Consider the following 27,372-nt stretch of genomic DNA (forward strand, 5'->3'; position numbering starts at 1 on the left):
TCCCACACTCTGGTCTATGATCTGGGTGCACAATGATTTTCCCCATGAATTACGTTAGTAAGGAAATATTTTAAACATCCGAGACTCCACTAACAAGGAAACAGGCCACCTCATTACATGTCTTGTAGCTTCTTGGATTTGTATTTTTTTAAGATAAGAAGGATTTTCTTTTATTTATTTTTAAATTAGATTTATATATATTAAATTGATCATAAATGAGATGAAGCTAAGAATGTTATATGTATCTATTGAATGCCTCATTTCAGCCTGTAGTTGTGAAAGAGGGAGGGGTGGCAGCAATGCCAGACACCTTGGACATGATGATAACTTTATATGAAGATGTTATTAGAGACATGGTTGAATATGTGTATTTCGACCCTTAAAGTGAAACACAGCTGATTTTGCAGGTTACTGTGTAAATGAAGCTTGGCCATCCAGTGAGCTGAGGGACAGAGCCCTGGCACTAATGGGCCCTGTCCCTGTTGATTGCCCCCTCTCACTGGTTGCCTCTTTCTGTTATGTGAGGCAGAATGCCACCTTCAGCAGTCTGAGCTGAATGCGATGCTTTTATTTGTTCCATTGTGAAGTGGAAGGAGATTTAATTGTTTTTATTGGATTCTTCCATTGATCAAATGTGTCTCCATTGACAGTTGACAAGCCTTCATGGTAGTCACAAGCTGCAGGTCTTTATTTATTTATTTTTTTTATCAGAGGCTGCAGAATAGCTACTCTTATCACAATATAGTTTATTTATGAAGGCCTGTGTATGCAGGAGTCTCTGAGGGAAAAACAATGCTTAAATAAAGATGTCAAAGTGAATCAAACACTGGACTTTGATTCCCCTCTGCCTTGAGTGGTTTCATTTCGCTTTGCCTTTATCCATCAGTCTGTCCATTCTGTCCATGTGTGTCTTTATTAGTCCATAAAAGGCAGAGTGCCTCCCTGTCACGATGCCACCCCACTGTGATTACCATGTAAATGTATTTCATTAGGATGTAAATGATCAACATAATGATGATTTTTAATTAGAATGTAAATGATGATTATTTGTATGAAGATATCAGCAGCTGTGGGAGAAGACTGTGACAGCGAGCTGTTGTCTCTCTGACTGACTGACTGAATGGATGGATGACTGCTCTTTCATTCACCCACTAAGTATATTCTGTTCTTCCCTCCTTCATTCCTCTCTCTGTGTCGCTCTGTTTTTCCTTCCCGATGACACACACACACACACACAATTCAGCAATTCACATTTATTTTTAGTAAGATCTTGTAAAATTATAACAGTATTATGGTCACAATTTTGTCAGTAAAATATTGTATTATTTTGTTTACAGTATGTAATTGTATTTTACTCTATTTTGTAAAAAATTACAATTCAAGATGGTCACTTAACTTGACTACCAATATAGCTGTTATTGATATTAATGTAAATGATAAATGATAAAAAAGGAAATAGTCATTATACAGCTCCCTACGAATATTTATTCAAATGAAAATGTGTCATTTTCAGGTGCTAATTTATGCAGCAGAAGAAAAACTAGACCTGAATAAGCCATAAATCCACCACCAAGAAATTTCTTTTGAGATGTTGACTGAAAATTTTGCTCCTATGAGAACAGAATAGGGAGCAGCTTTAATGAGCTAATGAACTGAATCTGATTAGATTTATTTATTTCTTTTTTCTTTTTTGATTAAAGTGCCTTCGTTCTTCATGGCCTTCAATAAGCCTTGGCTGCTTATAACCTTGTTGCTGGTTCATCACTGTTCTTTCCTTGGACCACTTTTGATAAGTTCTGACCACTGTGGACTGGGACACCCCAAAGGGCGGCAGTTTTGGAGATGCTCTCAAATCCTTATGTCTGTCCGCTTTTCTTGCTTTTAACACATCAACTTTGAGGACTGGCTTCACTTCCCATCTAAAATGTCCTACCCACTTAACAGGCTCCACGATGAAGAGATAATCAGTCACTTCACCTGTAAATGGTCATGATGTTATGCTTGATCAGTGGAAACTAACTAGAAAACTGAAGCGTTTCAGTTGTGCTCAAAATTATAACCCTGTTTATCTAAAAGGTTCAAATTAAACTGGGGAAAAGCTTTTGTTTTTGTTCTGCAGACAGGGATGGTATGACATTTGATAATGTTTACATATATACAGCGAAAAATCTGAAAAAGCCAGGTGCAACAGCAGTCATGATGCTATACACTGTTGTGGCAAACAGAGATAAACTTAATATTTCCACCTGAGAAACGTTAGGAAAATCAGAAACATCCTTTCTCAGGATGATGCAGAAAAACTAGTCCATGCATTTGTAACTTCTAGGCTGGACTACTGTAACTCATTACTATCTGGATGTCCAAACAAATCTCTGAAAGGCCTTCAGTTGATTCAGAACGCTGCTGCACGAATATTAACAGGAACTAGAAAAGAGATCACATCTCTCCTGTTAGCTGCTCTTCATTGGCTGCCAGTAAAATATAGAGTAGAATTCAAAATCCTTCTGTTAACATCTAAAGCTCTTAATGGCCAAACTCCATCATATCTCAGAGAGCTCATAGTTCCTTACTGTCCTAGCAGGCCACTCCGCTCTCTAGATGGAGGTTTACTTGTGGTTCCTAGAGTCTCCAAGAGTAAATCTGGAGGCAGATCGTTCAGTTATCAGGCTCCCCTTCTATGGAACCAACTTCAGGTATCGGTCCGGGGGGCGGACTCTTTAGAAATTTTCAGGACCAGGCTTAAAACCTTTCTGTATGACAGAGCTGATAGTTAAAAAGTTAAAGTCCTCTACTCTTTAGCTGTGCTGCTGTAGGCCGAGGCTGCTGGGGGAAGGACTGAGCTTCTCTCTCTCTCTGTCTCTCCGTCCCTTGCATGCGACATATCCGACATATCAATAACCATGTTTTCCCAAAGTCTCTGTCTCTCCCAGTTCCTCTCCTCTCTCTCCCTGTCCTCATCCTGCAGGTGGTGACTCATCTCCATCCCATGTTCCTGCAACACCTGCTGGTCCCATATAGCATGAATTCTGTACTACAGCTCAACTCCATGAACTTCATGCAGCAACATGTTCCTGCCTGCACCTGTAATGAATATCCCTTCCTCCTGCTCTCATCCTCTCCCTACTTTACCCAACTTTGCTCCCCCACCCCCATGTCTCTCTCTCTCTCTCTCTCTCTCTCTCTCTCTCTCTCCCACTCTCAACCCAACCAGTCGAGGCAGATGGCCGCACCCCTGAGCCTGGTTCTGCTTGAGGTTTCTGCCTCTGAAAGGAAGTTTTTCCTTGCCACTGTCACCAAGTGCTTTCTCATCATAAAGAGCCTGGTCTAGACCTGCTCTATATGTAAGTGCCTTGATGTAACTTTGTTATGATTTGGTGCTATATACTGTAATTTCCAGACCATAGAGCGCACCTGAATATAGGCTGCACCTGCTAAATTTAAAGAGAAAAACAGACACATACAGGTCGCACTTGTTTATAAGCTGCAGATGTTGGAAATATGGGAGGAAATGTCATATGGCAGGAATTATGTCACACAGAAAGATTTCACCTTTTCGCCAGATTGATCGACTTTAACTTGAAAGCTGCATCATATGCATTGCTTCGTGTGTTTTCCATGATAAGGGTGTGTTGATGAAGCACAAAATAAATGAGTGATCTGAAGAATTTAGTGAGTGCGTTTAATTTAATTTGAACAATTTCATTGGTCACTGTGACCTGTTGGGTAATTTCATTGGTCTGATGTGATGCTAAATGTATTAGCAGCATGAAGATCGTCACCCGTAAAAATACATAAATTAACCACATATTTTTTTAAGATGCAGGGTTCAAAGCGTGTGGAAAAAAGTAGCGTCTTATAATCTGGAAATTATGGTAAATAAATCTGATTTGATTTGAACCAGGTGGCAAAGCTTTCAGTTCACCAACGGGTCCTTGTTCAAACACCGATTGTCATTATCTCTGAGGAGTGGCAGAGAAGTGGCTACCATGAGCTTGGACAAAGGTAACTGTTCCTTCAAAAGGAGTCCGTGCTCAGGGCCTTCCTTTGGAGAATCTACAGGCATGTTCAAGAGAAGTTGACCAGACGGTGACCCAGAACTCACTGTATGGATTTTATACCTCGGAATACCCAACTGCATAGATGGCTGGATGGATTCAAAACAAGTCTCAGTACAGTGACAGCTTGGCAAACACAATCCATCATATTCTAGGATTATCCACGTTGCATAAACATCCAAAAAATTCTGCTGGCTGTAGCCTTTATGGGTCCATGGGGTTGAGGAATCCAGCCATGCATTGTAAAGTAGTAAATTTTAAAACTTCAAAGTACTTTAGGAGTTCAAAACTCCCTTTACTATTAGCATCTACCAATGGTAACAGTTTAATTTTTTAGACTCACAGCTCAAACTTTAAAGATGGGACCTGTGAAATGTGTAAATATGGATGTTCACAAAGAAAGTAATAAGGGCCCAACTAATGCCTAAAAGCATTGACAGATACTGGATCATTGAAGCAAAACAAATTATTACAATGGAAAAGAAAGCTTTTACACCAAAGCATAATGAGTGAGAATCGGCTAATGTGGGTTTTATGGGAAAGTACTTGCTGTTCCTTCAAAGCTTATTTTCCTCCATCTTCAGTATTTCATTTGTCTTCATTTCCAGCATGAACAAAAGGATAACTTGCGTAAAATGTTTTCCCAAGTCTTACTTACCTCTGGGTGTGGCCTTAATCTAATTTAAATTCCCATCTCATGTTCTCAGTTCATTTGAATAAGCTAAAAGAGGAGAAGTGTGTTTGTAGGAAAAGAAAATGAGTGTGTTGAAAAACCATGGAAACAAAGTGCTGTGCATCACCTTGTGTGCAGACAAACAAATGCACAGACAATCAGAGTTCTGTTATGACCAGAATAACCTAATGGTCTTGTAATGACTCTTGTTTCAGTGATGGAAGGTAGGAAGCCATCATTGATCACTCTGAAAATGCTGAAATTATGATTAGACTTCCTTTAATGCTGTTGGATGCAGACAGTAATTGATATGTGCTGACATGATGTGGATTGTGTTAGATGTAATGGAATGAAACTTTTCAGAGTGGCGCTGCAGGTCATCTGTCTTGATCCCCTCTCCTTTTCTTTGTGACAGCCGTCAGCTCTTGTGTCTCTCTCTCTTTTTTCCAGTCTTTTGTTAGGTAAATGAGAAGAGGTTGACCCCATTCTCATTTTGCAGCCACCCGCTGGCCGATGGAAGACAGAAAGAAATGACAGGCTGAATGAATGAATGAACAGAAGGAGAGAGCCAATGAATAGGTTTTTTTTTTTTATTATTATTCTTTTCAACAGTGTATGAAATTTCTGTGAACCTGTGTGTGTGTATGTGAAGTGCTCTGAATGCCAGCTACTGGTGCTTGCCTCATAGACTCCCAATCTCATGTCACACAATTTTTTTATCATCCTTTCAAAATCAAACTTTTTGCATTATTGGATTGATCTACCCATGGAGGCACAGTGGTGATCAAAATGGATGGTATCGTTTACACAATTCACACTTTAGCCCACTGCACCTGTCTCCTATCCATGCTTAGGTTTAAGGTAAGAACTTTGATTAGGGTCTACGGAAGTAAGGGTGACAATTCAGTTTTGTTGCCCATGCTTGTAAATAGTGCATGCACTTGAGCACTCAAGGAAATTTTAATATGATGGCCTTGAGAGCTCAAAACACTGCAACTAAAGTATTAAAGGAACAACAAATATGCATTGATCTTCATACATTGAGAATATTTGCTGCCTGTTTCTTTATTGGTTGTATTTGCAGTGTGAGAGTTGACTGCGTGTGTAACTCTCAATGCCACCATATATTAGATTTAACGAGATGTGGGGCAGCACAACGTCATTGTTGTTAGCGCTGTCTCACAGCAAGAAGGTTGTAGGTTTGTTTTTTTGCACCTGGAGCCTTTCTGTGCAGAGTTTGCATGTTCTCCCCATGAATGCGTAGGTTTCCTCCCACCGACAAGACATCATGTTTGGGTTAACTGGAGACTCTAAATTGTCCGTAAGTCTGAGTCTGAGTGGTTGTTTGCCTCTCTCTGTTTCTGTGTGTTGGCCCTGCAATGGACTGGCGACTTGTCCAGGGTGTACCCCAACCTCGCCAGGAGCATAGGCTGGGATTAGCTCCAGCACCCCGCTGAGCACCGGAAATTGATTAGCAGCACAAGATTAACTAATGAATCAATGGACATGAACACATAACAAGTTTAACGACTTTTCCGAGTTTTATGAGCTCCCTGAAAAAAAAAAAAAAGAAACGACCTGGGACCCAGAAATGTATAAGTATAGTTAGAAAGATAGATAGAGCTTTATTCATCCCAAAGGGAAATTCAACTCTCCAACAGCCCACCAAAATGTAAAAACAATAACCACACTTCCACTCAGACAATGATAGCACATTGGTGTTAAATGAGACATATGATAAAAGTAAATTAAAATAAATGCAAAATAGCAGATAACTGGTTTCAAGTAAAAATTTGAATTCAAATTAAAATTAAAAATCCAAAATTACAAATTTCCCAAGACCCAATCCCGGATAAGTGGATGGATGGAAATTAAAAATTAAATTCAAATTGCCCACTCCAACATCCAGTCCAGCTGTGGCAGAGGTAATATGTGTGATGTGTGAGTGAGCATGTATGTGACTGAATTCAGGAGGAGGTGAGCAGTCTTATAGTTGTGGGGACAAAGGATCACCTGGATCGCTCCGGTCTGCAGCGCACTGAGAGGAGCCGACCACTGCAGCTGCTCCTCTGTTGCTCCAGATGGCTGTGGAGAGGGTGTCGGCGATTGTCCATTATAGCTCTCCGTTTGTTCAGTGTCCTTCTCCGCCACAGATCTTAGCGGGTCCAGTCTCCTGCCCAGCACTGAGCCTGCTATTTTGACCAGCTTTTCCAATCGCTTGGTGTTTTTGACTGTAAGGCTGCCTCCCCAGCAGAGAAGAGTGCTCATCACCCAAAGGACCTCAGAATCTGCAGGTAGAACAGACAGCTCTGCCCCTTCTTGTAAAGGACTGTAGCACAGAATACATTCTCTGAACTGATGAAATCAACATCAATCTTTCTGGATCTGATGGCATCCAACATGAATGGTGTTTCATAAGGGAGGAACGCAGTCCAAAGAGCACGGACTCAGCATGAATGCTGAGGCTGTGGGAGAATTGTTCTTAATTGGTGGCAACATGAATTTGTAGATTTGCTGCAAAATCTGAAGAAAACCTGAAATCCTGAAGGAGAGGATGCTACCCTTATCTAATTCTGAACATTTCTCCAAGGCGATTGCTGCATTCTTGTGGAAGAACATAGTGAAAATATTGCAGCGGCCAATTATGTCACCTGACCTCAACCCCATTGGGCCCCTGTGGAAAGTTTTGAAGTGACAAGTTCAGGAGCATCAAGCACTGAGACAAACTTGAAGACGGGAACAGGATAGATGAAACAAGATGTTGCAAACTTCAACACTCACTCACTGACTCACTCATCTTCTACCTTTTATTGGTTTCAGGGTTTCATGGGGTGATACAGCTAATCCTAGTTCAGTTCAGTACTTGGCAACAGTTGAAGGAAGAGTTTAAGAAGCAGAAACCTCAGACAGAATCAGCAACAGGGTCAGAGCCATCTGCCTCAACCAGAGTGGTTGAGAAACAGAGAAAGCGAGCGAGACTCATGACTGGAGAGGATAATGTAGAATGAATAATGTATCACTAAATTCGAGGGTCAGTGCAGTACTTAAGAGTAAGGGAGGAAGTACTACAACATTAAAATATTTTTATTATTGAATCAAAGTTGCCTAATTTATTGGTTTTAAGGAAATTAATGACATGGTTTTCTCTGTTGTTGTAAAGTAATCTTGTTATATTTGTAGAAACTGTGATGGTATTCATTGAGAAAACATTCTCACAGAAAATATTCCTCTATGTTCAGTGAGAGTGTACCTATTCATGCTGTGTGCTCTAGCTATTGATTATGCTTTAAAACTGGAAATGATTGGCTGAGTTTTAATTTAATGATGTTTGAGCACCTTTTAACTCCAACTCCCTGAATAGTGAAAAAAAGCATGAGCGAGAAACAGCGAGAAAGAGCGCTAATTCCAGCACTTGAAGTCCAGTGGGCAGTCCCCGCTGACAGTCAGTCAGCTTCTTGCTTCTCTTAACCTGCAGACACACTAGAGCTGTGGCTATAGTGTGTAATGACACAGCTGACATCTACACAGTCCTCTGCTCCATTGGGAAGACTCAGACTGCACAGAGAGGAACAGCTTTTAACTAACAACAACCGTATGCTCGGCTCATGAGTGCATGCTTAGGGTTTTTGGGCTCCTCTGTATTATCCCCACACACATCTCTGGCAAACCAGTTGAGATACCAGTCTGTCCGGGAAGGATGGACTCAGTCAGTGACTGTCATTTAGCCAAAAATTCATAATAATAATAATAATAACAACAATATAGAATGTAACAAGTAATATAATTGAAATAACTTTATTATGGAAACCCTCCCAGACCACTGGAGAAGAGAAATACTTTACATCTCAACCTAGAAACAGATCTACTTCCAAGACACAATCGTAAGCTCACTTTTATAAGTTAGCATAGTACTTGTTCTGTTTCCAGTCTTTAAATGATTGGTTTTAATGTTGAATCTCTGGACATTGCCCCTTTGGAATTAAAACAGATTCCGGTTAGCAGACCACATTCAAGTCAAGGTTTTTACAATACCAAACACATATCACAGAGTCCACACTCTGAAATTCTATACACTTTCCCTTTGGAAGGCTTTTGGAATCTGCTGACAAAGCAATCTAGCAGACAATGAATTTCAAGTTTCATGACATTCTTTCCTTTACAGCTCAGTCAATTTCTTGGTTTTGCTACAAATGCACCAGCTTAATCTAAATTATGAACTGAAAGTAGAGGTAATATGCCTTCCCACCAGACACTGAGGTGAGGTTCAGTTTTTCCTAAAGGACGGTTAACTGTCAATTGTGGTGAGTGCAACTTTCAAGTTCAGCCTACAGCTCAGGCTACAACTTCTTCACCAGCTGAACTTTTATTGGCAGCAGAGGGTACCTCAGAACCTTTGATCCACTGCGGCAGAACAGTAATATTTAAACTCTCTCTGTCCTGCTCATCTCCACTATTTGCTTTAAAAGCATTAAAAGTCTGAAAAGAGTCATTTCTTCAGGGATTCCTGTAAGCTGTCAGAGATGATCACTGCAGACGTGGCCAATACTGTGACATGTCTGCTTCACTCCCAGGAACTTGGACTGGAACTGAGACACCAGGGGAAATCAGACCTGGACCAATTAGAGCAGAGGGGTTGTCAGGGAACAGGTAAACAACAATCAGTAAACAATAAACTTTATAATCCCTGATCCAAGTTTATTTTGTTTTTTTATTTAATCCTGTTTAGATGGTCTTGTTGCATGTTTCAGTTTTAAACTGACAGGCCATACTGCATCTCCTATCAACATGAATTAATGTTACAGCCCAGCATCGTCAAAACACACCCCCCTTTAATATTATTATACTGTTGAGGGATGTGAAATAACAGAAACTAATATAAAAGGATTAAAAAATATTTTTATCTGATATCATGGTGCGGAACACAGTATCAACATGTATGTGAAACATAAAAAGTTACTGAAGAAAAATTATTATTTGTGAGCAGCTCAGGCATCGTCAGGAAAGGGAGGGAATGTATCTAGTTGGGTACCTTCATACCTGTTGACGACGTTGCAGAAGATGTTACTGAATGGCTGTTGATGTGTGGTTGCATGTGTGGAGGAGTATATGTGTCATAACTTCTCCCATTTACAGTGGGGTTGGTGGGCAGCATGCAGGAATAAGAGGTCTGGCTGGATGCCTGAAATCATAAATGAATATGACAGACTTAACACCAACATTTAACACCCTTGTAAGCCTTTCACCTGTGGGTAACAGTCATACAGCCTCACTGCTGTAAAAATAAGGTCAAGGTCAAGGTGACTTTATTAGGACCCGTTGTTTGCAGTAACAGGAAGGAGAGGGCATCTCAACCTACACACATAGATTAAGGACAACAGACAATTAAGACAGCGCAGAACAGACATGGGCAGGTGCTCACAAGGCTCACTGATCAGGATAAGAAGCAAAATAAATATATAAATAAAAGACCACTAAGATGCCAATATAAAAACCTGTTAAGAGGATGATTCAGGGACAGTGAATGAATTAGTAGGTAAAAAAAACAACAACAGGTCAGGTTACAAACAAATAGGAATAAATAATATAGACCTGCTAAACAACAGTAACAACTTCATGAAGTATCCACAGCTGAATGTGAAGAGGCTAATTGAGTCTCTCCCTTCAAAGCAATCACATCAATTTTCAACATGTCCCAGATAGCAGGATACACCCAATACTCGGGCCTAAGGCCTAATTCCAGAACAGAAAGAAACCTCAAACTGACAGCCAGCAGCACATGTGAAAGTGCAGGGGTAGTGAAATCAGGATGCATACTGGGCCTGGAGTTTCATTTTGCTGTCCAGGATGAAATTCTCTGAACAGTGAGACTTTAACTGTTCTGTCTGAAGTCAGAGACAGAATGACATGGAGATGCCACGTCTAACTCTCAGTGTTCTAGCTAGGTATTCCTGTGCCTGTGGTTTAGTTGTGTATTCCTCTGTCTTACTTGCATTGGCAGGCTAGCAGCCATACTGAAGCTGGGCATGGCTGGTATGCTGTAGCTGTTGGACAGAACTGGATCTGGCCTTCCCAACATGGTTCCTGATGAGAAGGAAACTGGAGGGATGGGAATGGGGAAATGTTGAAAAGGAAAAGGAAATTTGCACAGTATCACTTCAAAATGAAAATCTTTTCCATATCTGATACCTGATTTAAGTGGTAGAACATATGATCCATGAATTCTAGGGTTAGTGGCTTGGTCCTACCTCTGAACCTATATTATACCTTTTTTAATTCTTGGGGACTATAAATATGTTTTGACAGGACAGAATGTTCTCACTTCATGTCCTCATCAGTACCAGGTGTAGTAGGCTGTGGCAGAGGCTGGTAAACGCTGGTGTTGAAGCTGCTGCTAATGGGGATGTGACTGGAGGAGTTGGACACCTGGCGGCGTTGGTTCCTAAGCTTCTCCTCTCTTCTCCACTTTGCACGTCTGTTGGAAAACCAAACCTAAACATGCAAGGGAACAGATTGAAAAGGCAGCACAAGCCATTTGTTATGAAGTGAAAGAATAAATGTATATTCTACTGTTCAGTTGAATTTTGAATTTGGAGCCAAAGTGAATAGAACTCCACTTTAGCTGAGCCTTAAGACAGTAATGAGGTCAAACTAAACCTCACTGTGATAGACTGGAAATCAGGAGGAACAGGAAGAATTCACCCCCTAAACAAACACAGATATGCACAAACATACGTAGTGACTGGGAAGTCTAACCAATGATAAGGACAAAAACAGACCTGTATTCTTGCCTCTGGAAGGTCTATTTTGTTGGCAAGGCGTTCTCGGGCAAACACATCTGGATAGTGAGTCCTTTCAAATTCTGTAACGAGTCACATTGTATTATTACATAGTAATAATAGTTAGGATTGTGCACTACAGTGCATTGATATGATGGTAACAATGGTGATAGTGAAGCTGTAAATTCCAGTATCTGTTATAATGACATGACATTTAATATCCTAATGAAATCATCTTCATCAATCTGAAGAACAGAAAAAAGTCACCATGGGGAGATTCAGCGAGATATTTGCGAGCCAGCAGTGTGTTCTTTTCGTGGGCTAATGAATGAGCTGACCACTAGTGATGGAGGTGTCACTTCTGTGGTATCAGTATGGCGATACTCACACGCCCCTTATTTGAATATCGATTACTCTAATAAAGTATCAATAACAATGAATCAGTGCGAAATAAAAGAACGTGTGTCACTTCCCTTTCTTTCATTGTCACCTACTCCACAGTGGTGTGCTTTCTCCAACAGACAATCCTGCACACTAATGCCCTCCTTTGCTCTGTACTGCCGGCCGACATCTTGGACAGCAACTTATAGCAACTCAAACTTCACTAGTGCCCGATATGCATCATGTTGGGCTACTGAAGTGTTTGTTTTTTGTGATTTTAAAACACGTAAATTCATCAATTAATCGTGTAATGCAATTAATTCATCTGAATTAACGCATTAATTTTGTCATCCTTAATATATGTATATATATATACAACAATGAACTCACTAATAGAACCAATATTTGATTAGGGAAAGCTTGAAATCAGGATAAGTTCAAAACTGTCTGTAATTATTAGTGTAGAAGAAGAAGGTATGGCCATAGTGGTTAATATCCTGTAATCGCATGGTCCTCAGTCAATCTGACTCAGATGATATTTCTTCGTACATAAACAATAATGCATGTATGGATGAATGAAGTTCAGCTGTGTGTGCAGCTTTATGATACTGATGACAACATGTTACCTTTCTCTAGTGCTTCTATTTGATCCTGTGTGAAAGATGTCCTGTTCCTCTGCAGTTTTCGCTTCAGCTGAAGTCTCATCTGAGTTTCCTCAGAATCTTCACTATTGGAAATAGCCGAGACGGAGCTGTCACCCGCCTCTCCCTGTGCACACTCTGCAGAAATGAGCCATGGCAGAAGAAATAGGACAAACTACAATCAGTGTGATCACAAAGAAACTATGGTGACAGTATCCCAATAGAAGTCAAATAATATCCATGATGGCGGAAAATACGTTTTGAAAATAATATATAAGTATATTTTTCACGAATTCCACCAATAATGAATTCATCCTGTTTTACGTTGCAAAATTTCAGTTTAGAGAAGACGTCTTTGTATATATATATATATATATCTTAATATTCAAAGAAAAGATATTCAAAATCTTGGTCTGGCATTTTATTTAGGTTACTTATGGGTTATTCTTATTCTTTTTGTATAGATTACACATTTTCTACTTAGTGTTGCTGAGATAATGACATATTTGTTTTATCATGAATTACTCATATTACGGCATCTTTCTTTTTACCAGGTGCTCCAAAATAAGAAAAAACAAAGTCTTAATTTGTGGCTATTACATCTAAAATGTTCATTCATTCATCGTTCATCTTCTACCCCTTATCCTTTTCTGGGTTGCAGGATCTAAAATGTTCATAAATAAATATAGCATAGATAGCACATTGAAAACATTGATATACCTTTTAATTATAAAAAAATTGTTTTTAATCATTAATAATTAGTTTCCCTCTTCACATTATTCATTCATTATTAAACGGAAGTGTGAAATCGTGCAATCTGATTGGTTGTTAACTTATGATATAATCAGCGTATACCACAGCTACTATTCTAAAGCCTTATCACAGCATATCATTCCGCGTCAGGGAAGCAGCAATGTATCCATGACAACAACCGACTGTTACAGCAGGTAGCAAAAAGGACCCCCTCAGCTGTGGTATAATGAGCTTATTATTATTATTATTATTATTAATAATGATAAAACGGTCTGCTGTGATGTGTTGTGCTTAATTTGATAGAGTATTCCTCTTCAGTATTGTCATTGTCAGAGAAACAACTTTGTTTCCATGACAACAACCAACTTTCTCAGCAGGTAGCAAACCTTAGCGGCGGTGTTTTGATGGCATTAACAAATAGACAAATGAGCTGAATTCACATGTTTAAGGTTAATTTTCACCTGCAGAGCTAACGTAGGAGAGGTGGGACTGTTTTTTTCACAGTGGGGTTATTTTTATTGGATAATATGTCTGTCTGATTCAATAAAAACTACATGAAATAGATTGTTCATTCCTCTTTCATGTTTCCATTGTTGGTAACCGTTTTATAAAAGCAAAACATCGCGCCCACGACACCACAGCTGAGGGGCGTTCTTCGGCTTCATTAATTCACCTTCTGCCACAGTCAGTCACATCCTGGACACTCAGACCTATGGACCAGTCACCAGTGGACCTAAACATGCATGTGTTTGGACAGACTTTCTTACTGTGGGGCAACACGATCATATTAGTGTTGTTATTAGCAGGGTTAGGGTTCAACCAGCTACACTACTGAAACCGTGTTCATACTCGGAGGGGACGGGACTTAAACAAACCGTTTATTTTTTAGCCTGAAATTGACACGGGTTGGTCAGAAGTTGCTATATTTGTTGTAAGCCTCAATGTATTTTTATTTTCAACTTAATTTGTATTACACCGAACTGACCTGGTGAAGGAACGTACATACAACACCACTTCTGTTACCAATCAGGTTTTTACCTCACAGGCCCATAAAGTGGGGCGGATTTGAAAGGGTGGGGGTATAAAAAGCTATTTTAAAATGATGATGTAGCCTAACTTTTGATCTCTATTAGGTTAAATGATGATCTTTCCTCCATCAGGTAGTTGTAAATACTGATGCTTGTCACCTCCGGCCGCTCAGTGGGGTCATTCCTCCTTAAAAATGAAGGGACAATGACAAAGACCCACAGATGTGAGCTTTTTTTCTCCGGTACAGCTAGCGTGTTAAAATGACCATCTGACAAGCTGAAATAATGTTTTAAGATAATTACTGGAGTTTTTTTAAAATTGTGCCACTGATTTGTTTCCCCTCCGGTGGGAGTGGCTTTCTGAGTATGACGCGTGGTGCTCTGTCCTATCACAGGACGTCCTGAGGAGGGTTTTCCTTCAGCCCAGCGGGATATTGACTCGTATGATATGCGTACGAATCAAAATTGCTTTATCTGTACCGGATACTCGTTTCAGTATTGAGTATCTGGCTCAATGCTAGTTATTAGTACGAATTACAATAATTTAAGGATCATTTTGAAAACTCCTGATATCGTCATATAAAACATGATCACTGGTCAGCGTCAAACTTCTGACAGACACTGACTGCGGACCCTTTAGAAGCTAAAGATCCAGATGTGTTTTTCAGGAGGTGGAGAAGACCAAGAAAGGTGCTAAAAGCTCACTGAATTTACTGTATTGACCCAAACACAAGTCAAACAGCTTCACACATCATTTTTGTTCTTGTTTATTTATTTATTATTTATTTGAAACCTCTATTTCATTTCATTCCTTTTTATAGCATCTAAAGCAGTGGGTCTAGTGCACAATACTTCATTAAAGCCCACTATGTAAAATCCAAATCCATGAAATTAAACCGCACATGAGGGTTAATGGTGAGTGAAGGTACCGTGAGACCAACATGTGATCTCTGCAAGGTGCATGAGTCCTGCTCCCTGTGGAACTTATGTTATTTGTGGTGCTAGCCTAATTATTCATTATCCCCTGCAGACAGAGACTGCAAAACAGAGTGAAGTCATTGCTCAGTGTCACAGTCAGTCATGCAGAAAGAGATACAAATGAGCACAGACGTCTCCAGTTCCTCCCCTTCACACAAACTTGTACACATGCACACACACACCCACACACCCACGCACCAACACACACGCACAAACACACACATGCACATAGTGTAAACTGAAGGGGAGCTGTGCTAGTATAGCATGACTTCTTTTCACAGTTGTAATCCCAAGGTGCTGGAGGAGGAGCAGCAGTATATGAGTGAACTCCAAGCAGCAACTGGGCCTCTCAATCACACACGCTGAAGCGAGAAGAAAGGAAGCAGCATGTGTGAACTCTATGCAAAGTCATGTGGGATATATTTTAAATAGGAAAATGTAATGGAATAATTTTACTGAACTAAATCTGGGGTACACTGGATCAAATCTGATGGTGAACTGTAGAAATTCCACATGGCATTCAATAAGCATTTATGGCACCCACCAACAACAAAAACAACAATAAATAAATAAATAAATAAATAAATAAAAGAAACCTGCTGCCTAAACTGCCTAAAAGTAGGTAGCAATGACACTTACTCATACAGTGTGTGTAGTCAGCCCCACAATGCGAAGCCTGCTTTTGATTAATACATATATTGGCCTGAGTGAATGGGTAATGTAACATTCTTAATATTGCCAGCCAACAAATATGTGTCATGCTCTGATCTTTTTTCTAATTTTTTGTTTTAGGCAGTGGTTTTAGAAAACAATCTCTACTGTTATTCTTGTAGCATATGTTGGAAACAAGGCAAGGTATGCCACAGATCAGGATAGCAGCAGCGATGTGCACACCAGTGTTTCTCCCTGTGTGAGGATTCATTTTTTACTTTTGGTTTCAACTTTGGGTCAAGTTAATATTTAGTTGTGGATCGCAATAAATGCTATAACGTGGTACCTCTGATGTCATGCTGTTGCTAGCCCTATGTTAACCATTGATGATATATACATGTAACACAGACTTGCTGGTTTACAGGAAAGGCAATTTGGTATTCCTTCGACCAAGAATCTGTCCCTGTTTGCCTAGTGCCATGCTCGAGCCCTTCGTGTCTCAGTAGTGGCAGTCACAGTGTTGTGCAAGATTTAGTACAAGTCTGTGTCTCACCTGTTGTAGTGAGTGTGTTCCCAGCATACCAGCCTGAACGTCCTCCCCAGGTGCTTTGTCCATTGAGCATCTTGAGTTTGTCAAACATCCCTTCAGCTCCCACAGTGCCCATTTGCTGCTTGTCACTGGCCAGATTCCTCAGCACCCGGTTTATTGATGAAACCTGGTAACAAACACTGGGGTTGCTGGAGAGCAACTATTGCACATCATCTACAATATACACACTTAGGCAAACTTCAGCCATCCTCATTAAACACTCTTGAGATTCATGTCAGTTCTCAGCTTTTACATTATGTACAGTACAGTCAAATGCGAGCATATCAAACCAAACTTCACTGTGATTTCCTTATTTCATCCAAACATTCCAATAAAAGGGTAGAAAGTAAACGTAAAACAAAGAGATAGAGAGTAAAGCACAACTTCATGGCCAGACATAGTTATGTTCCTACACAGCATTCTGGCAGACATCAGAAAATTCTCAAGAATTCAGACTCATCTTGTTGTTAGTCTCTGGCCCGTTCACTCAAACAGGTGAAGTTTGATAAAGTGGCAACTGATTAACATTGTGACTGACAACTCCAAACATTTTCTTATTTTACTGTTATTTCACTTACTGATATCATTCATTGGCCAACCTAGTTAGTCTCAATGTCTCACATTCAAAAGTTTAAACCTCTGCTGAGATGTGTTCACATCAAAAGTTGCTTCTGACATGGGATCTAACTGAGGAGTATAATAAAAGCCCTTGTGTCAGCTGTTTGTAAAAACACCAGTGTGAGCCTGCTGATCTAGTGGAAAATCTCTAACTTATTACCCTGTAAAGTGTTAACATTAAGGCTAACTGGCATGACATGGCTGAAGAACAGAAAGGTCTTACACTGGGTATGTTGTCGTTGGTGCAGACACCCTCTGCTAGCAGCCGGTCTCTGATCTCCCATGCAAAAATGGATGGACACTCTCTCTTATACTGAGCGATCTTTCCTACCACTTCTGGAGTGGCCACCCGCGGTTTACTCCCTCCAATGGCCCGAGGACGAATTGAACCTGTCTCGTAATACCGGCCCAAGATCTTACTCACACAGCCATTAGACACCTGGCACCAAAAACAGCACAGCAACATGTTACATATATTATTTCAATGAGTATTAATGGGAATTAGGTATTAGTAGGACTATTTCAGTGGTGACAGGCACCGGTGAGGTTATAAGCCAAGAGGGTACTAACACACCCGATTCCCTCACCAAACTATAAGGCCCAGTCCCAATATACCCCCTACCCCTACTTTTTAGCCATTGGGATTGGGCCTAAGTGTTTGCAGTTGAGTTCAATAATGAGAACAACCCATTTGGAACCAGAAAATGATCACTGGTCTACAAAATTACAGCAGTAGGAGCTGTTAAACTAATGGTCCACCCAAATTTCCTCAGGTTCTCCTGACAGGCAGGCAACAGGCAGAATTCACTCAGTCAGGAGAGTTTGTGTGACCGTTGATCAAAATCACTCACACTTTGAAGTGTGAGTGATTGATCCTGAGTGGAATGAGTGGAATGATCCTAATGCTAAAGGACAAAGTGTATCTGAATGTTGCAACCTGGAGCCTATTCATTATAACACTGCAACAGTCTGTTGATGACCTCTGACCCATACTGACCCATGGCCCTGCAATCAGTTCATCAGGAGCATCATGTACAAATACTGCCAGCATCAGTGTTGATAGATTCCTCCATTAGTTTAGTTAGATTAGTTTACCTGCAATATTCTGGATATGTCACAAGGTCGAGCTCCGCTGTGTGCCAACTCCACGATCTTCTGCCTGGTAGAGTCAGGTAAAGGTCTCCCATTCACAAACACACCTCCCAGCTGGTTTACTCCACTGTGACCTTCACGCGCGCGCGCACACACACACACACACACACACGTAAAGATGCAAATACACAATTTAAATAAAAAGAAAATGGTGTCAGTTGTGTGGCTACATTTTACGCTACAATATTTTTTAAGTGATACAAAAAAGTCAAACACCAATGGACTGAACAGCCACACTGATCAGGCACATGCACAAGGAGAGGGCATTGCAAGGGTGAAATGAAGACAACAAAACCATCGTTAACTTCTCCTTAGTCAAAAACAAAGTTTCTCATGTGTTTCTCAGGATACTTCTCAGGATACGTCTGTGTTAAATAAAATTAATGTAACTTCCTAGATGGATTTTACTGACACATATTCATCAGGAAATGGTGTAACAACAAATGTCACATCTAACATCTGTCCAATATATCTCCATCTTGCCATTGCTCCCTTTAATTTTAGTGCTCCTTTAATTTATCAAATCAAAAAAATCTAAATCAAGTCAGCTTTATTTATATAAAGCCAAATCATAACAAAGTTACATCAAGGCACTTTCCATACAGAGCTGGTCGAGACCAAATTCTTTATAAAATGATTTAAAGAGACCCAACAGATCCTCCCATGAGCAAGCACTTGGTGACAGTGGCAAGGAAAAACTTACTTATTGTAAAATGATGCTGTTTATGCTCTGAGGGAGTGTAACCTGAGAGACTGAACTTCCAATCTCTGATAAAGCTCACATTGAAGTCATTATTACGTCATCTAAATGTCTGACAGCGAAGCAGCAAAATGCAGCACTTGGGTAACAGGCTCTCCTGCAGGCTTCATTTCATGCGAGTTTTAAAATGCTCTGCTTGCTGGAGGTCCCCAAACCTCAGTCTATGCTGTGACCTTGCAGGTTAAGTCCGGATTTACACCCAGTCAATTGTCTATTGTCTGTTAATGGCTCTGTGGAGGGAAAGCATATTGCAGATTTATAAAGCTCTCAAAAGGACATTAATAAATCATTTGGCCATACACACATTAATGCACACACACACACACAAACCATTTTACCAGTATAGCTGGTTTAAATCAAAGATTTTAGTCCTCTGCTATAATTATATAACAGTACACAATCATTGTGTTTTTTTTCCCATAGGCCAGGTGGGAGAGAGAAAAATTTTAATGAAAAAAATTTATTTTATGTGTTAGTAATTGTATTTGTATTTCTGGGTCCAGTTCAAAACTGCTGAGTATGGATAAGAGTAAATAATTCACATCAGCAGACTGTACAATGTGTACAAAGACATATAGGACACCAAAGGTATTCCTCAGAAAACCTGATAATCATCACCTTGTCTTCTGGGGCAACATCCAGAAACTTTGGGCTTTGAGAGGATGTCTCAAAACTGCTAATACAAGTCTATGTATCTGTTATCTCTGGACTTGACTAAAAAAACTATAAAAATACACCAGCGCCAAGAAAACTGAAACCAACATCTCCTTTGCGCTAGGTTCAGTGAGTACCAGTAAAATTGTTAATAGAATTTAAAATCCTCCTCAACTATGAGACAACGTCATGCTTTCCAAAGAGTAGTGTGGAAAGACCAGGCTTAAAATTCTTTTCTGTGATAAAATTAGGTGGCATAGTTTGGACTGGCTCAGGTGAGTCCTGTATCATCCCTTTGTTATGGTATGATAGACATAAACTGCTGGGGGGTTCCCACCAATGGGAGTTTTTTCTGTTCACTGTGGCCAGATGCTTCTTGTGGTGGAACTGTTGGGTTTGACAATTTGACAATTACATATATATAAATATGTATATATAAAGACAGCAAGAGAGAGAGAAATAAGGGATCTCCCATTTTTAAATACATCTGACATGCCAACCTTTGCACCTCCTTCTAGGAGCTGAACTACTCCACAGAAAACAGAGATAGATTACATGGATCATAGAGTGTTTCCTCTCCAGTTCACCTGATGCTGCCGTGGCTTTGAGCATCACTTGTGGTTAATTAAAATACAGGAGGAGTCATGGCCCCTGAAGAAGCTGTTAACTTGTAGTTTAATGCTGGATTATTTTACCCTCAGACTCTTCCCCATACTGCCTTGCGTCATGTTCACTTTGTGTTTTGGGCTCGATCGCTTTGCTGTAGAAATGTTAATCACAGTGTCATTTCCCAGAGGAATGCACACAGGCTTTCCTCTGCTGACACACAATTAAGAGACAGACATATGGAGTCAATTTGACTGTGGGCCCTCTGTGGCACTCACACACAGCAGGCAGGCCCCTGGGAGCAGTTCATCACTTTTCACTTTAAATCAGCTCATCCACAGTGAACCTAACTTCAATTAATTTTCACTTTAACCATGTACTGGTATAATAGACAAAGTCACCCAAAAGTAAAAAACAGAACATGTGGTTTGTTCACACAGAAGGACACACAGATCCTTTCTCATCTGATGAGCAGAGTCACATAAAGTGGTTGATGCTGGCACAGGTTTACTTAAGACACAATACAGCTTTGAAGCCAGCTTGTGCTTGCTGTACGGCGAATGAGCTTACCACTATACTGTCCTACTTTTTCACTGATCCATAAGGACAAATTCATCAGAGATGAAAGGACAGGATCAATGTAATCTAACATGTTTCGTTTTTCACAGAAACATTTTATATTGTCCAGATTCAAGTAATGCTGCAACTTTTGCCACAATGACAGGAGCTCTGCAGGTTGCATGCAGAAAACACACTGTGCTTCCAGGTGGATTTATGGGTTAGGGTTAGGGTTAGATCTGTGTCTCTGGATAATGTCAAATAAGATGACTCCACCCATAATTATTCCAATCAATTCCTAATGTACACTGTGATCCATTCACTGGTAATCTGTGTACTTCCACTTTCTCCTCACCCCATAGGCCATGCCATAAGAGTACCTAGCTTGACCTTTGACACCTTAAAGAAGCATGGCTGTCATTTTCAATTGTTTAACATCATTTAGTCTCATCCAGGGTGATACTGGTCATTGGACAGACGCAGGACAAGGAAACAAGCAAAGACATATGGAGAGAAGTAATCTACACACCTTCACTGCAGACAGCATGGACCTCTTGTCCCGCAGTAAAAAAGAAGAAATCAGGTGGAGTTCATTGTCATTGCCAACCAAAGTTGTTTTGTACAGCCCTGCATTTTCACTTCAAATGTGAAAAGACAGTCAACTAAGTCACTTGGATAAATGGCTTGATTTTGGATTCACATAAAACATAAAACTGAAGAGATGGAGTTATGGAAGGAAGAGCTGCATTTTATATAAAGGGTCATTGGTCACTGTCAGATAGTTCTTGGCCCATCAGGCTTCTGTTTTATGACATTGCCAAATTCACATCACTGTAACTGCAATGTTGTTGTAACTGATAGAAAGGAAATGCAAAACTACCAAAATAAAAGCCCTAGTTTAACCAAACCCAAATTTAGTTGTAAAAATGCAAACGTTTCACCACCCTTGACCAAGTAAAGAGAGGAAGAGTTATCAGATTTGCAGCTTTTTCAAAGTACCTATATTTAGCTACAACTCCAAATCATATTTTTATTAGTAAAAAGAGACTCATGCCCCATTCTTTTATTTTCTTTTAATGGGCATCTTGTATTCTTAGCAGTCACACAAAGCATAGTCTCACAAGTACATTTGGTTGGGTTGCAAACACAAAAGTCCCTTGGCTTCTACATGTTACATTATGTGCATAGTACATGTTGTATGTGGAATATGTATATTGCATATATTGCTGAGCAGGTATTGGACAGTGGGATTAGGGTTCAGCTGCTGCTGCTACAGAGCTCAAGAATGAGCTGAGGGTGCATCACTAACAATGAAACCCTTTCATCTCATCATTTCTCATGTTAATATATTTCAATCATTGATAGACTGTTATCATAAAAATATTAATTAGAACTGATATAAAAAAAAAATCTAAAAATACTGACAGAGATTTTAGAGATTCACTTGAAAGGTTATTAGATGTTCACATGTCGCTAAAACCAAAAAAGTTGTTTTGTGGTGAATTGATTTTTTTTTATGTGGGCCTCCAGCAGCTCTGCTTTGTCTTATGTCTGTTTGTTTTTCATGAGAAGTTTAATGTATTTACCTGCAAATTCTGTAACATCAAATACATAGATAAAGTACAACAGATGCTTTTGAAATGTAACTCACTGTTTTGCATCATGGATGCCACACCAGTCTCCCAGCTGGTTTGACTTCTGTAATCTGTACAAACAAACAACAAATCATCTTTTACCACATTTTAATGTGCAGGAGATAGACACAGCATCACACACATCTTTCCTTGGACATTAAACCAGACAATAGGAAGAAATAATAGCGTCTTCGTCTGAAGAGATCAGTTTTGGTTGAACAGCTTCACGAGCAGTGGGAATGAGCAACACGGGAAGAACCAGTGCTGATCTATTTCAAACTTGTTCGGAGGAAAAAACTTTTTTCCTTTTTTTTTTTTTTAAATCAGAAGGAAAAGCATGTTGGGGTGAAAAACCCCAGAGACGCTGTCTGGACAGAATGGCTGAATGCCAAACATCCTTTCATTGGTTCATATGCTAATGTATGCTAATGTCCATAAAGTTATGAGTACAGACACGGTCCGGCTCCAACATTGCATTCCAGTGCAGCTCCACATCTATTTATTTTTTTGTATTTATTTTCAGTTGTTAAGATAGAATGTTATTAATATCTTAATAACTCACAATTAACTGTTTGATTAATACATTTGAGGATCTTTATACTTTTTCTTGAAAATAAAACAAGTGTCACTGAGACAAGCTGTTGTGTGTCAAAAGCGTGTCTATGTGTAAGACTGTTATTCTTTAACTGCATGCATGTGTCTGATGGTAGAGTCTCTGGCTCATCATCAGGTACTGTGAGATTTTAAGATCGTGGTTTCACATTGTTACAAGAAAGTCAGCAAGTGTGTGTTACACTGATGATGTTTCTCAGAGAGAATTGATTTTGTAGTTGATCTATGGGAGGAAAGTCAGAACACTCCCTCCATTTCTGTTCCAAAGTATAATTCAGGATGATTCAAAGTTAAATACTGAACAGAGAAGTTGTTTTTTTTTTTTTTTAACAGTGGTGCTGATGTGACAGACGTACCATCGTTTAGAATGAAATCTGTAAATATTTCATATCCAGCTGCAGATTCTCCAAGTTATCTTGGAGCCTTAGAGCTCACAGTGTTGGTGTAAAGAAGACAGGATAATTTCTAGGTCGTTTAAATTTAAATAAACAGGTGATGGCTGGAAAAAAATACTGAGGAAATGGAATGTTTAATCTGACCATTATTTTTTAATTATTGTGCACCCTGGCTCCTTTCACAATAAGAAAATTAGAGCATTTCTGCTCATTTAGACTAAGGAAGTTTAACAGTCTCTGCTCTGACTGTCAGTGTCTGAGTAAAGTGTCTCTTTATTTTTTTCCCCCTAAGGACAATTTAAATTATGTTATTTAATAATTTCATTTGGAAGAAGTTAGGTCCATATTAAATTAGCACGTATGTCATTCAGCCCGATTTTAAATGACAGCATCCCTGGACTGCTTAGTAATTATATTAGTGGTATGCAGAGTTAAATTTATAAAATTACAGTGTTATAATATCGTGATTTAAAGTTTATGATCCAGATGGAAGAAAAAAATAATGATGAAAACCAACAATAACAGGGACATTGTAGACAATTGTTCTAGGTATCTCATAAACATCCACAAATTGATAACTCGTCCATTATCATCAGAAACTCTGGTGGGACAGGCAGGAAGATGAGTTACTGTGCTGATAAAGCATATGACAATCATTCTTCTCCATCCAGCTCTCCAGACCAAAGCCCTTTGAGGCTCGCCGAAGAAATAAAAGCTTCAGAGCGGCTCCTTCTGTCATTAACAATCCGCATAATGGACATGAAGCAGCTCCACAGAGGAACAAACACGCACACACACAGGCCGGCTATGGCCACCTTGTTCCCGCTATAACTCAGCGCCCTTCTCCCTGTGAATGGAGACAAAGAGCCGGAGGAGCGGAGTCGCCGCTCTGCTCGGTAAATACCCGCCAGGCTTTGTGTGTCCGCGGGACTTTGGTGTCGTTGCCTCGTTAGTTGCGGCTCGTTAAAAAATCCAGCACACAAAACCGCGGCGGGGAGCCCAATTTGACCAGCATAGCGTACACAAAGGAATTCTGTTGAACACACTGATGACAAAATAAAAGTTGAATTCACCCATATTCAGCCGCTGATACGAGGAGAAAAGAGCCGAGGGACTGAGAGCTACTGCCGGATAGACAGAAGTCCCGAGCCGGTCCCGCTGCTGGCTCAGGAACAACAACAACAACAACAACAACAACAACAACACACAAAAAAAAAAAAAAAAATACTACTACTAATAATAATCAATCTTTTTTGAAAACTATTTCTTGTAACCATACACTTCAGATTCTTCTGAATAATATTCTACAGGAATTTGGAAACACAACTATATCAGTAGTTACACCATAAAATTAAAGAACATTTAAAGGAATTTTCTGTGTCCTTTTTAACGTTATGTAACATTATGAAGAATTCAAAAAGTGACACGATGAAGCGGGACGTTGATGGATGCAGTCAGTGTTAAAAGCAGATATAAAATATAATTTTAATAACAGCGTATGTGTTTTGTACGTGTTTTTGTGGGGTTTCTTCGTGCTTTTGTTTATTTCTTTTTTTGTACTGTCAGCTGTGTCCGTTTGGAAAACCTGAGTTAAATTCACCTTCGCGGGAAACAGAAGCAAATATTTTACAGTGAAATTAGAGTTTTGTGCGTGAACGGGACAGAACTCACTGAAGGCCCATCTTGTGTTTGACTTTCGCTCCGCTGTACTTCACACCGGACTGTAAGTCAAAGGAAAAGTGACTTCTGGATAATAATGATCTCACTGCACTCCTCAGCTCTGTGGCTCAGGTGCGTGCTCAGATACAGAGGGGACTGTGCACGTGCAGGAGATGCGGCGTCTTCTCCAGAACATATGGGAGCAGCGCGCACTCCCTCCGCTGCCGCTCACACAATGAAAAGCTCCAAATTATCTTGTTGGATGAATACATTTGACCTGATTAATCATGCGGTTAATTGGCTCCGATTTAATTAAGTCGTTAATTAACAGCCGACTTAGTTCATCACTTAAAAAGGAATTTTGTCGTCCTGAATTTTGCTGTCTCTGGATTTTCTGCACGCAACTAGATCATATTACACATCATGAAGCACGTGATTCCAGGGCACACAGGATATTAAAATGTGATTTTAGTGTGGTTCGGTGACAGTTATCATTTTAACACGACTCATTTATTTTTGTCTGGGTTTGCAACAGTAACTTCAGCACATGTTGTCAGGCCTTCGAAGGAAAAAAGTGCTGAGGCCTTAATTTCTCCAGAGTTATTCGTGTTCATGTTTGAATATTATTTAAAAGGGTTAGTATTGTTCGGATGCGACCCGTAAAAACACAATAGTGTGACTCAGAAGGCCAGACGAATAAACTCCAGATGAAGGATTTGACCGTTTAAAGCAAATTATTCCAGAATATCCACAAAAAAAAAAAAAAAAAATGAAAATGAAATAAAATGTTGTTTCATAAAATAATAACGAGGCGGTAAACAGTTTCAGTGGATGACAAAGATCATATAATTACACAAGCCAATCGTCTCATTAAAAAGAAAATTGTGAAAATTCAAAATCTTTACTAACAGCTGTTTGATGGTTGAAATTAAACCATCAAAAAGCTTGGACCTTCATTAACTTTTAATATAATTTAATGTCGAAACGAATAAACGATTTAACAAATCTAAATAAATTTAATCAACATACAAATGAAGCGAATGAAAATACACATGATCTACATGATTCCAGGTTCACACTCCAGCAGACAATCTGAGGCGAATGATTAACTGCAGCACAGCAGTTGGCTTTGAACTCCGGTGAAGCTGTGCAGAGTTTTTTAAACTTTACAGTTCAGCTGTACAGTGACACTCGGGGGACACTGCATCTTTCCTCCTGCTGCTTTTCTTTGACTTTCGGTTTTCTCCTGTATTCTGACTGACTCCAGCATCACTCTAACTGAATATTGAGCATCTGGAGATTGGATAATTCAGTTAAAGCCAGGGTGTGTGTGAGGTCTTGAACAACGCAGCTTTTATTACATCATTGAAACTACCCAAATACTTTTTACTTTTCTCTTTCAATCTTCTGTTCTTCTGATCTGTTGCTTCATTAAACTTTTTCCCTCCTAATTCTCGCTCTTTCATCTCTTCCTGTCTTCCCTCTGTTTTTAAAGCTACACATTTCCTTAAATTGTGTCGTCTAATTTATAATTTCTGAACTCCCAGTCATCTCCATTTTTATGTTATTTATATCTTGGTTTATTTTTAATTTTAGTCTTAATCCTTTTTGTCTGTGTCAGGTTCACATTATCAATCGGACTCCATCTTGTCTGCATCTGATTAACAAACGGTAACTTTCCAACTCCTGCTCAGACTGATTGAGAAATAGATCAGCGCAATTAGAGAGAGAGAGAGAGAGAGAGAGAGAGAGAGAGAGAGAGAGAGAGATGGAGAATGACAGAGACAGTGATCTTACCTTTCTGTGGCATATTGTACAGAAGTGAAGTTTTGCTGCTGCGTTTAGTTTTCCAACAGCTCCTTTCTTGTATTCTTTCCTCCAATTAGTTTCTCCTTGACTGAAAAGACAAGTGCAAAGAGAGACAGAGCTGGTCCTCTGAGGAGGAGGGAGAATAGAGGGGAGAGAGGGAGAGTTAGTGGGAGGGCCGAGAGACTGCCAAAGAGAGAGAGGGAGAGGACGGGAAGGGATGGAGGGTTGAGCAGTTTGAACAGAGAACTACTGAGAGTTAGTTCTCCATTGACAAAGAGAGCAACACGCAGGGAGTGTGTGTGTGTGTGTGTGTGTGTGTCTAGTGAGACTTTGGTACAGCTCAAAATCATTTATCAGACTTCAAACTAGAAATTGTAATAATGCAATGCA

At 39.7% G+C, this 27,372-nt stretch overlaps 1 protein-coding gene across 1 annotated transcript; it reads right to left on the minus strand.

Annotated features, from left to right (window-relative positions):
• Positions 1-9,252: 9,252 nt before the first annotated feature.
• Positions 9,253-26,983, minus strand: LOC115056239 (paired box protein Pax-6-like). Its single transcript, XM_029522530.1, has 11 exons — positions 26,971-26,983; positions 22,525-22,578; positions 18,239-18,369; positions 17,367-17,582; positions 16,490-16,652; positions 12,512-12,664; positions 11,505-11,587; positions 11,067-11,217; positions 10,715-10,824; positions 9,766-9,907; positions 9,253-9,338 (listed from the first exon to the last, which is right to left on the minus strand). The coding sequence occupies exons 1-11, from the start codon at positions 26,981-26,983 to the stop codon at positions 9,253-9,255; spliced, it is 1,302 nt and encodes a 433-aa protein (XP_029378390.1).
• Positions 26,984-27,372: the final 389 nt, after the last annotated feature.

This window comes from Echeneis naucrates, chromosome 16 (genome assembly GCF_900963305.1).
Source record: "Echeneis naucrates chromosome 16, fEcheNa1.1, whole genome shotgun sequence".
Taxonomy (NCBI): Eukaryota; Metazoa; Chordata; class Actinopteri; order Carangiformes; family Echeneidae; genus Echeneis; species Echeneis naucrates.

Coding starts and splice junctions, on each gene's coding strand:
- LOC115056239 (XM_029522530.1), bottom strand. Junction 16,653..17,366: donor CCAACGACAACATACCCAGT/GTAAGACCTTTC, acceptor GTTTGTTACCAG/GTTTCATCAATAAACCGGGT. Junction 11,218..11,504: donor TTCCAGAGGCAAGAATACAG/GTCTGTTTTTGT, acceptor TTGCATGTTTAG/GTTTGGTTTTCCAACAGACG.